Raw genomic sequence first — 12,385 nt, 5'->3', positions numbered from 1 at the left:
TTATTTTGTGAAGCTTAACGTTCTCTATTGCTTGATATATGTTTCATCTTTGCACAATATTATAGTTAAAGAACAGATAAAATTTTATACTTACTCAGAAATTTGAGCTATAATTGTCACTTAGGGGTATGGTGACTCAGTAGTAAAGCACTTACCTCTGGTGCACGGGATCTCAGATTCGATCCCCGGCCAAGTAATTTTGTGGTGGACACCGTCGTGTGAGTGGATTTTCTCGGGTTTTCTCCAAATTTCGTTCAGGCCCGTATCCAGGGGGTCTAGGGGGCCCCCTAAAATTTTCACGGTAGACTTGCAAATGAACTATAATACGGTTGGATCGGGACCCCCTAACTTCAGCCGGACCCCGTACATTTTTGGGCTGGCTACCGGCCTGGTTTCCTTCCACAGTCTCATGCCACCGATCCTTCCGTCATCATTTATTTGGACCTATCACCCGTTTCCCTTAGCTTAAAAGGCATAATCATGATATATTAAACGGAATGATTTTAATTTATTCATAATTATCTCATTAATCCTATGTACTGCTATCTTAGTAGTGTAAAAATGAAATGCTTGATGAGGGTATTGAAGATCAAAAGACAAAGAAAGAAAGAAAGAGAACAAGATGGTGTAAGTACTTCACATCCTTCATTTAACCTTTAGTGATTTTGTTCCTTTTCGTTTCATTGTTATGAAATTATTCATTAAAATTTAGGAAAAAAAATGTTATAGTGTTTAGTGAAAACCTTGATGTCTCATTTTAATTTCATTGGTGGTAAACACGTTAACTACTTTTTAACACTACCATGCCCAATATAATTAAATAGGGTTACCGGACATCTTCTTTCATCCGAACATATCCTCCTTTCCGTGCCTTAAAAATGGCTTCGGGGCGGGTTTTCAGGAAAATGAGGAAATGCCTTCTATTTGGGCGATTATAGATGACTGCTTCAGCTTCTATGTCATCCGAGCTTAATAATGAAGGAGAAGATGAATGTCAAATTTTATTTTGTATTTATTATTATTTGATTGGTTGGAATTGTTTCCATAATAATATTGAACTTGGACATCGTTTACGAATTTATTTCTAAAAATAAAAACGTGACTCTAATATGAAGTCACCTACCTACACTATAGTTTAAGAATTGAAACTATGAGAATGATAATAAAACACAACATAAAAAATTGAGTATGTTTAAATGAATGGCGATGAAATATTACAGGGATGTAAATTCAACCTGAAGGAAATTATAATGTACAACACAGATAACACAGATATTGACCTGAAACATTACATTAAACTATTCCCTTAGTCGATACTGTCAAAAGTTTAGTTGCGTAAATTATGTATTCTTGCAATACCATTAACAGGTTTCTCGACATCTAAAAGTGTCCTCTGTTTTAAGGTTTCTCATATGGTAACATTAACAGTTATTGCACACAAATCATCCGAAAAATTCTCTCTCTCTCTCTCTCTCTCTCTCTCTATATATATATATATATATATATATATATATATATATATATATATATATATATATATATATATATATAATTAAGGTGGGTTGACTTCCGGTAACATTTTGGTGGGGTAACGAAACATGGTTAAATTGGTGCTCCGTGGGCGTCCTGATAGTTGGCAATAAAACAATTGTGCATTTAAGTACTGTCTAAAGCGCCAACTTTACTTTGAACATATGGATTTTATGTCAATTACAGCCAGATATGGAGTACATACACGGTGTATTATATACACACTCTGAAGTGCTATCTGCAATAGTATATTGGTACAGAGTGCAGACAACGTCAGATCGGAGCTCTATAGAGTTACAAACTAAAATGTATTAAAAGTAATTCATTCAAAAATAGGACCTACATGGAACTAATATACTGGCAGAGCACTCCCGTCACCCCTCCATCTTTACTTGATGATATAAGCGATGATATTCTTGTTCGTAATTAGCAAATTATTCTACCAAAGTATCCGTGCCATTCGGTAGATATTGAATGCACTGGCGCAAATCCCTTGGGGATGAGGGAACATGTCCCCACAATTTCACCATGTTTGGTTACCGCACCAAAATGTTATCCGAATTCAACCCACCTTAAGATATATATATATATATAGATATATAGATATAGATATAGATATAGATATAGATATAGATATAGATATAGATATAGATATAGATATAGATATAGATATAGATAGATATAGGATGCCCGAAAGTAATGGTGAAAAATGAACCCACAGATTCCTGACACCAAAAAAGAAAAATGTCTATATGACATATAGTCCGGAAGTGGACAGCTTCGAAGTGGGAGGCAAGAGACTTCATACTTATTTATTTATTCTTATTTTACATAGCGAAGTTAAGGCTTCTGCCTTGTCTCCCACTTGACCATGCAAAACAATAGTATCATGATTAGTAATACAATAATAATAATAAAATATGTATAAAATATTAAAACACTCCCAATCATACGTACACACACACGCATCACATCACATGCACACATAGATTACTTAGATTATTACAAATAACCACATAATATAGTCACATGCATTTAGTGAACAAAGGAAATAAAAGGTAGGAAGTATAAAAACCAGCATTTTTTCCCAGATATTAGTAGACTTATGGAGGCTCTGCTCAACCGACTCCTTACATAGGTTGATTGTCTGAGATTGCCTTGTGTTGGATGGAAGGTTATTCCACGCAAGGATGGTGGATGCAAAGAACGCATTTGAGTAGAATTTTGACGAATGTGGGGGAAGAAAAAGTAGTTTATTTACATCTGATCTTGTATTGTGATCGTGGTGAGCATTTAGTGGTCGCAAACGTTGAAATAAGTAGGAAGGTTGTTGAAAGCGCAAAGTCTTAAAGAGAAGTGTGAGTCGATGCAAATCAAGTTTCAAAGCAGCTTTCTGTAGTATGGTGTTAAATGATTTGATCGTTTGAGATTATAGGCAAACCGTATACTTAGAGAAAGGAACTTGCAGATTTACAAAACTGCATTGAAGATTATATTCTATAAGAAAAAGTTGGTAAACCGTTATTAGTTTATTTCAGTAGATACTTTCTACATATCTTATATTCCTCACTCCTTATTTTTTAACGCCAATTAAAAAAAAAAGTATTCGGGAGCCTAGGAAAAACACTTAATTATACCTTGTATTAATTTAATTAACCAAGTAAGATTGAATTAGGAATAGTGATTCTGTCTTTTGATGAATAAATGTTCACAAAACAGCTTAATTTTGATAAATGAATAAATGTTTATTTGCACTAACTACACAACAACTGAAACACTTACAACTTACTGTTATATTGTCTTTTTTGTACGAATTCCGGAGGACCGTCTTGTATGGATCTTTTGGTGCTCAACTTGCTGACACTCACACACACATACTGTTTTTTAAAAACAAAAGAGAAACGTTATGCAAATATAATGGCAATGATACAAACTCACTATAAAAGTCTCTACATTCTCCCCTCTCTTGATTGAACCAAGTCAATCAACTTACACATAATCCACATGATCATTTTTTAGGTAAAGGTACAATTTTAGTAATCGGTCTTTTAACAGTCCCTGTCTTACGCTTTACACTCACTACTCTCACTAGTAAATCTTTTCCCGGAAACACTTGTTGAATAACACCTAATTTCCATGACAATGGAGGAGAATTGTCTTCTTTGATTAGAACCACATCTCCAATAGAAATATTAGTTTGTGTTGTTGTCCATTTTCTTCTCTGCTGTAGTTCATGTAGATAATCCTGAGACCATCTTTTCCAAAAATGCTGCTTCATCTTCTGAAGGTGATTCCATCTTGATAATCGGTTGGTCGAAATGTCCACTAGATCTGGTTCAGGAATGCTCATCAAAGGTTCACCAATAAGGAAATGTCCTGGCGACAAAAATGAAGGATCATCGGGGTGATTGGATAGAACGGTGATTGGTCTTGAATTCAAACAGGCTTTTATTTGTGTTATAACTGTGTTGAGTTCTTCAAATGTCAAAATCGTGCAACCTACTATCCTTCTTAAATGGAACTTAAATGACTTCACTGCACTTTCCCAAATGCCTGCAAAATGACTTGCTCTGGGTGGAATGAAATGCCATGTAAATCCTTCTTGCACTGCAACATCTTGAATTGAGTTTTGAAATTGTTGTGAACTGAGTAGTTGTTGAAGCTCCTTAAGTTCTCGCTGAGCTCCAATGAAATTGGTTCCGTTGTCACTATAGATGTTCGAAAATTTGCCTCTTCTTGATACAAATCTTCGAAGAGCTGCTAAAAATGCTTGGGTACTCAAATCACTCACTAACTCCATATGAATCGCTTTGGTTGCTAAGCACACGAATATTGCAACATACGCCTTTGTCACTTTACGAGATCTAGTTCCTTGCTTAATCATTAGGGGACCGGCGAAATCCACCCCTACGTGAATGAAAGCTCGAGCTGGCTGTACTCGTGCTGATGGTAATTGACCCATGAGTTGTTCTGAGGCTGACGCTTTCAATTTAAAACAAACTAGACACTGATGAACGATAGATCGAATGACTTGTTTAGCTCGTGGGATCCAATATTTTTGCCTCAATGATGAAATCAATAACTGCGGTCCAGCATGTAACAATCTTCTATGTTCCGCTTCAATTATCAATTTGGTGAGATGCTCTTTAGGTGGTAAGATGATCTGATGTCGGCTATCATACGGTAAGTCGGAGTTTTTTAGCCGTCCTCCCACTCGTAGCAACTGTTCATTATCTATAAATGGATACAAAGATTTAAGTTCACTTTGGGATGAAACTTGGCCTGACGAAGCTAAATCTTTGAATTTTTGCGAATAACTGACCTGTTGAATTAACTTAACGCATTGTTGTAAAGTACCGCCAATTTCAGTAGTGGAAATAGTTCCTACTTTCTTCTCGTTGTGATTTTTACAATTGTAAATAAAACGACGACACAAACAAGTAACTCGCAATAGTTTCCACAATGATGAAAATTTCTCCAGACAGCTTATGTCATCTTCATAACTGGCTAAAGATATGCTCGTTACTTTCCTTTCTTCTGGATCATCTTCGTCTACCACTTCTGATTGTTCGGGCCATGCAGATGATTCAAGCCATGCGGGTCCATGCCACCAAATATCTGCTTCCTTCAACTGTTTCGGATCCATTCCCCGTGTAATAATATCGGCTGGATTGTCCATTGACGACACATGATGCCACTGGTTGACTGATGTGATCTCCTGTATCTGCAACCCTGTTTGCCACGAAATCCTTCCATCTGGCAGCTGGAGATGATATCCATGCAAGCACTATTTTTGAATAGGGCCAGAAGTAAGTACTATTCACTGAAATGTTTAATACCGGAATTATTTTGTGATACGAAATGCTCAAAAGTACTGCCGCACAAAGTTCAAGTCTTGGTAAAGTTACCTTTTTAATAGGAGCTATTCTCGATTTAGAACCCAAAAGTTTAACAGTAGTTTTTCCTGAAATTTCCACAGTTTTAACATAAATGCAACGGCCGTACGCAAGTTGACTGCTGTCAGCAAACCCATGTATCTCAACATGAACATAATTCTTCAATACTACACATCTATCAATTTGTATTTCGTTAACACTTGGAAGATGATGACACAGGTCTAACCATTGCTGATAGAGCTCTGATGGTATTTGATCATCCCAATTGATCTTATGGATCCACAGTTGTTGTAAGAAAATCTTGAACGGAGTAACTGCTGGGCTTATGAGTCCTAAAGGATCAAATATTTTAGCTATGGTCGAAGTCACTTAACGTTTGGTTGGTATGTTGGTCGTGAGACATTCTTTAACTGACTTGTTGGTGATGAGAAGCTTATCTGATGCAGGATTCCACGATAAACCCAATGTTGAAACACCTGACTCGGACTCAAATTCAAACGGTAAGTGAATTTCCCTATGTTCTTCTGGCACTGCTTCCAACAATGCTGACTCGTTCGAACACCATTTTCTTAAAGTAAACCCACCGCTTTGCAATAATTGAATAAGTTCTTTCTGAAGCTTTAACGCCTGTTCAACGTTGTGGCATCCTGAGCTTACATCATCCATATAAAAATCACGTTCCAATACTGTTGCTGCTTGAGGATATTTACTTCTTTCTTCTTCCGCTAACTTTCGAAGACATGCCGTCGCCAAATATGGTGATGATGTTTCACCATATGTGACCCACTGCAACTCATAAATCTTGACTGGTTCCACTAATGAATATCTCCACAGAGTTCTTTGAAGTCAAATGTTATCTTCATGAACTTTAATCATTCGATACATTGACTGAATATCCGCCGTAAAAGCAATAGGAAAGGTTCGAAATCTCGTGACAATTGAATGCAAATCTTGCTGGATTGTTGGTCCTGTCATAAGTATGTCGTTTAATGAAACCCCCGTTGAAGTCTTTGCAGAAGCATCGAAAACCACTTTTAGCTTTGTTGTGGTACTGGATGGTTTCAATACAGCGTGATGTGGCAGATAACATTTCATACCACTATCTTCATGTTCTTCATTCACTGCTTTCATATGATCTAATTCTTCACATTCCCTCATAAAGTTACAGTAGTGCCCGTTAATTTCTGGACACTGCTGCAACAATCTTTCTAGCTGGTAAAATCTACGAAGAGCTAAATTATATGATTCTCCTAATGGTTTATGGTTTGGCTTAATTGGCAGACGTACAACGAATCGACCATTTCTATCTCTGGTAGTGTTTTCCTCAAAGTGTCGTTCACATTGCCTTTCTTCTTGAGTCATGACTGTTGAATTTATAGTTTCAAGCTCCCAAAATGTCTGTAACTATCAAGGTTACTTTCTTGCACAAAAAATGACACTTGTGGTATACTAGAATCTCTTGTTGTAGGAACTCTACCCGCCAAAATGTACCCAAATTCAGTCTCTTGTACTACTGGATAATTCCCTGGTCTAGTCAGTTTATGTGATCGCAAAATGTCCAAAAACACTTCCGCGCCTAACAAAATGTCAATAGTATCTAGTTGGTGAAAGTTAGGAGCTATGTCTGTCGGCAAGTTGCAATCCGCATGATCTATTGACCTACTTGGAATGTTGTCTGTTATTTTGAGCAAAACTAAACAGTTTACATCAATTGCTAATTCACGAATTCTTGATTCTATATGTACATCTACACAATGCTTTGTTTCACTAATCACACTATTAATACCTTGAATTGGAACTCGGTGTTTATTTTTAGGTAGACGCAACCTTTGAACTAAATCTTCAGTTACAAAATTACTTTGACAGACAGAATCTAATAATACTCTACATGGATGTAATTTACCATTTTCATCTCGTACATTTACTATAGCAGTAGATAACATAACAGTAACATTTGCTTTTCCCTTAAAAAAGCAATAAGAACCTTGTGTCATATTTCTCCTATTCGTATTAGAATGACTCGAAAAATTTCTTGATTGTGAATTAGCAACACTGGATTTCTCATCTGCTTTTGACATTACATCATAATGCAGCAATGTATTATGCCTTTTAGAACAGCGTTTACAGCCACCTGATCTGCACGTCTTTACTTTACATTCTTTTTTGAGACAGTTGAAACACAATAAATTATCTCGAACATAGTCTTGTCTTTCTTTTGCTTCAGCGTTTAAAAATGCAGGACATTTAAACAACTGATGTATTAGATTTTGTTTACAAAAGTTACAGAAAGACTGAGTTGTTGTCACGTATGATTTGGTTGTTTTTTCTTTAGGTTTGGTTCAGCACTCTGTCTATTTTTATCTCCCCTTGACCTTGACACTACTTCCTGCGATGGTGTATTTTTTATAGTTTCAAATGCTTGACACCTACGTTCCAAGAAAGCAAAGAACTCTGATAAGGGAGGGAAAGAATGATCTGTGATTTGTAACTCTCACGCACGCCTAGTGTTACTGTCTAATTGAGAAACGAAATGTTGAACTAACAAAACCTCTTCTAGTTGTGTATGCAAATCTAAAGCGCGTAATGCATTCAAGTTACTAGTAGCTGTATTAATAAATTCTCTTAATTCTGATGTAGTTTCCTTTGTGATACATTTAATATGTAACAAATTACGGACATGAGTAGCTGATATTCAAACGCTTATTTTCATACCTGTCTTTCAATAATTGCCATGCAATTTTATAATTAGCTTCTGTAACTTGCAGATTCGCTATTAAACCATACGCCTCCCCTCTCAATGCACTCCTAAGGTAATGGAAGTTTTGCAACACTGACACGTTATCGTTATTATGAATCATAACTTTAAAATTGTCTGAAAATGAAAGCCAGTTTTCGTATCGTCCTTCAAACGATGGCAATTCAACACGAGGCAATTTTAATTGATCATTTGACACCTGATTCTCATTTTTCGAGGAATTGTTTGAATGAGATTCCTGCCTATGCTGAAGAATAAAATCCTCTAGTTGCGCTAATACATCATAGTAACTGGTTTCAAACTCCTCCCTATATGCATCGTCCTCTACTTGTTCGTAATTTATTTCTAACTGTGGTTGTACTTCATCGAACTTTTTATACAACTCAATCATTGCAATCTTACGTACTTTCACCTGACTAATTGTAGTTGTTGAATTAATATTACTTACGTAGTTTTGAATTCTTGTCAGTTGACTTATGCACACACCACGTTGTTTCACTAACTTGCTTCTTTCTGAGTCCTCCATCTTGAAAAATATTGTAAGTCCACACTAACTAATAAACACAAGTCCACACACAAGTCCACACTGATGAACGTGTTCTCACTTATGTCTATTCACATAAGTTCCAGAAGAATTAATAAACGTCACTGCACACACGAACAAAACTAAACAAAGAGCAATGTAACAAATGTAACAATTGTTCACATACACATTCACAGTTTGTATCAAACGCTAGTTCACTGTGATCCGGCCCGGAGGACCAATGATTCTGTCTTTTGATGAATAAATATTCACAAAACAGCTTAATTTTGATAAATGAATAAATGTTTATTTGCACTAACTACACAACAACTGAAACACTTACAACTTACTGTTATATTGTCTTTTTTGTACGAATTCCGGAGGACCGTCTTGTATGGATCTTTTGGTGCTCAACTTGCTGACACTCACACACACATACTGTTTTTTAAAAACAAAAGAGAAACGTTATGCAAATATAATGGCAATGATACGAACTCTCTATAAAAGTCTCTACAAATAGTAATTTCATATTTATTAATATGAGGGACATTTGACAGACATTGGAGGGAATTTTGTCGTGGATCGTGAAATTACAGAGTTTGAAAAAGTCTAACGCACATAGTGGTGTGAACTTGAATGATTTTAATAGATGCGTCATTTCAGCATTTACTTGGGCAGAGGATGGGAAGACTCTCTAATATAAACAAAGTTTGTTGTTCTTCATACTTGTATTATTATAGTATTGATTGAATATATATTTTATCTCGCTATTATTCGAGATAATTGGCACCGAGCCTACCTCGGAGACGCAAAAACTTGGATATTACGGACGTCAGCTGCTGTTAGGTTAGTAGTATGTACTGAAAATGACAAAACAATTATTTTATGTAGAAATTGTTTATTATAGTGTTTCAAAACTTGTTAAAAATTACATAATGCAGTACCATACACAACTTGCTTTTTTGAAAAAAACAGGATTGTTTTCTGGTACATTTTTTGATCTCCCTTTGATGCTGCGATGTTAGAGCGATACACCGTGACAGACAGCTGAGACCTTAGCGATTCGGCAACACATAGTATGAGTCTACTGTATGGGTGTCTTAAAATTCATGCAAGAAGTAATTTTGATAGAAAACATATGTTTATAATTAAAACTTCTAATATTTTATTAATTCATAAGTATACAGTATAGGGTTATATATGGAATAGTATATCGTGTAAATGGCCGATATGGCTTTGATGGCACATAGGCACTCCTTTGTTGAAATTATCTTTGAACGTTTTGTGTAAATGTGGCTAAATTTCGTTTATACAGCACTCAATTTTCTACTTCAAGGTGTGGGTGGTTGGGCTTGTTGGCATAAACCTTAGACTTGAAAACATCAAACAAAAATTTTCAACAGCGTTAAATCACATGATTTGGACTGCCAATTCTGATCACCAAAACGGGAAATTATACAACCAGTAATTGAATGTTTCTAGGGATATATGACCTGTGACAGCGCCTTGTTGAAACCATATATCATTAACAACCATATCTTGCAATTTAGGCACAAAAAACGGCGTATTATGTTGCGATAGAGAGCACCATTGACTGTTATTATCTGACCAGACGCACTATCGAAGAAGAACGGTCCGATGATGCCTTGAGACCAAAATCGCCGAAGATGATTTTGTTCAAAAACTTAGCATCCACTTGTTGTTTCAGAATCCATTCAATGAATTCTCTTGGTCAGTAGGCTTCAGTTCTTTAGTCACTTGAACTTTGTAAGCATGAAGATATAAATGTTTCGTAAGAATACGCTTTAGAGAGTTTCTCGAATTGTCCAATTCTTGACTACGGTGCCGAAGTGATGTTCCTAGACTCTCAGCAACATTCTCGCGAACTTTATAAATGTTACGTGTTGAAAGACGACCAGTGTGTTTAAATCAAAACTTGATCGAGTCCCCTTAATTTTTAAATGATTCTTTTCACAGTTGAAGTTAAATCACTATTCCTACCATATTTTGTACGAAAATTGCGAACTGTAGCTGCATAGCCTTCATTATTTTTAAAATATTGCTCAACAATGGAAATCCGTTGTTGATCTGTGTTAGCTGTCAAACTTTCTTCTTATTATTATTTTCCTTAACAACACCTTACTGCACAAATGGCGCAAAATTCGAATCTTGCGTGGGTTTAGAGATACCCTTATATATATGTACATAGTAGGCTTACAATTAGATATTATTTGCAAGTATATAACATTTAATACGGGGAAATTTGCTCCACTTCATTTGCCTCAAAGACACGTTTGTTTTTTGGGCTAAATCTTAAGTGCTTCAAGACAAGTTAAATCGATACTTATTGGATTATGTGTGTGCTTTTGAATGCTTCCTTTCGTTTACTATTCAAACTGTTAGTGGACAAGAGTGCTCACAAGGGAACATCGTTGACGCTAGATTCATAACTGAAATTTTAAGAAGTGAAAATCTCGGAGAAAACATACGTCCAAGATTTGGCTAAAGTAGAAACTAAATTTCAATTATTGTAAATTTCAATTACATTATTTCATTATTTAATTATTCTTTGTCTACTTCTTTTGTTCAACACCTAAGTGATACTATTTGTAAGCACATGAACTTTGTACTTTAAAGAAAGATATGAAAGAGGACAGAATAATTTAGAAGAGGGAATAGTCTCAGTCTTCTTGCGGTCTTTTTACAGTCTATAAAGTTCTTCAACAATGAATTAATAAGAAGGTTCATAAAATGTTTCGTTTCCTTTCATTTTTCTTTTCTTGAGTTTAACGTCCTACTCATGTGAGGCTAAAAAAAGACGACAAAGATGAAATGGAGGTAATGGTAGAATGAACAACATTGAAAAGAAATTGAACAAACTCAGGAAAACCCAAACACATAGTGTTTGTCTACCACAATCCTACTCGGAGACAACTGAGATCAAACCAGGGACCACATACACAAGAAGTAAGCGCTCCACCACATTAAATATTCAATGTGAAGTATTGTACTCTATAAGGAAAAAGCATCGCTATTACGCAAACGTGGTGTGAAAAGATTGAACACTTTCGAAATATAGGGAATAACCATTAGGTCGAATGGAAAACGATTGAGAAAGTGTTAGGAATAGTAGGGGAGAAAACAACAGTTTTAGATATTGTCAGAACGATCAAAAGAAACTCGTGAGGACACTGACTGAGAAGGAACTATATTCTGAGAGACGTTTTAGAAGCTGCAATGACAAGTAAAAGAGTATGGTGATGGAAGAAAAAGCTGCAGTTGACAGACGTTATTAATACAGAAAAGTCTTATGTGATGATGAATAGATTATGACTGTTGGATATAAAAAGTTTTCCAGTCTACGGCAAGTGACCTGTCAATAATGGCAGAATATCTCTAATAGTGATGACTATTTTACGGACCTGCCCTTTGTATGATGATAATAAAATGAATGTTCAGGAGAAAAATACATAACAACAAAGCTCTCATCCGGAACTAAATCCGTAAAGACAGTATAATCGTAAGGTAACTCGACAATGTCATCGGCCTGAAATTTTCAAAAACAACGTTTCAATCAAAGTTGTTCCCTGAGGTTACGGGTGCTGGATTACTAGAGTAGATATTATCTTTTCTAGGGACTTGGATACACCACATTAAAACAATATTGCTGACATGTAGACA

At 35.7% G+C, this 12,385-nt stretch overlaps 2 protein-coding genes across 2 annotated transcripts; both read right to left on the bottom strand.

The window, feature by feature from the left end:
• Positions 1–3,538: 3,538 nt before the first annotated feature.
• LOC145665394 (uncharacterized) lies at positions 3,539–5,209 on the bottom strand. The gene is made up of 2 exons (XM_081732698.1): positions 5,057–5,209; positions 3,539–4,852 (listed from the first exon to the last, which is right to left on the bottom strand). Exons 1-2 carry the CDS (start codon positions 5,207–5,209, stop codon positions 3,539–3,541), a joined length of 1,467 nt encoding a protein of 488 aa, XP_081588824.1.
• Positions 5,210–6,272: 1,063 nt separating this feature from the next.
• On the bottom strand, positions 6,273–6,788 carry LOC145665393 (uncharacterized). The gene has a single exon (XM_081732697.1). It carries the CDS (start codon positions 6,786–6,788, stop codon positions 6,273–6,275), a length of 516 nt encoding a protein of 171 aa, XP_081588823.1.
• Between the last annotated feature and the right edge of the window lie 5,597 nt (positions 6,789–12,385).

This window comes from Thermobia domestica, chromosome 11, assembly GCF_964235325.1.
Source record: "Thermobia domestica chromosome 11, izTheDome1.hap1.1, whole genome shotgun sequence".
NCBI lineage: Eukaryota > Metazoa > Arthropoda > Insecta > Zygentoma > Lepismatidae > Thermobia > Thermobia domestica.
Note: the sequence above shows the minus strand (reverse complement) of the source record. Positions and strands in the feature narration are given on the sequence as shown.

Bases quoted from the DNA above. Each gene is read 5' to 3' on its own strand.
- LOC145665394 (XM_081732698.1), bottom strand. From the start codon at position 5,209: ATGGACAATCCAGCCGATATTATTACACGGGGAATGGATCCGAAACAG. The intron at 4,853-5,056 runs GTAACGAGCATA...TTAATTCAACAG, and splicing joins ATGATCCAGAAGAAAGGAAA to GTCAGTTATTCGCAAAAATT.
- LOC145665393 (XM_081732697.1), bottom strand. From the start codon at position 6,788: ATGACTCAAGAAGAAAGGCAATGTGAACGACACTTTGAGGAAAACACT.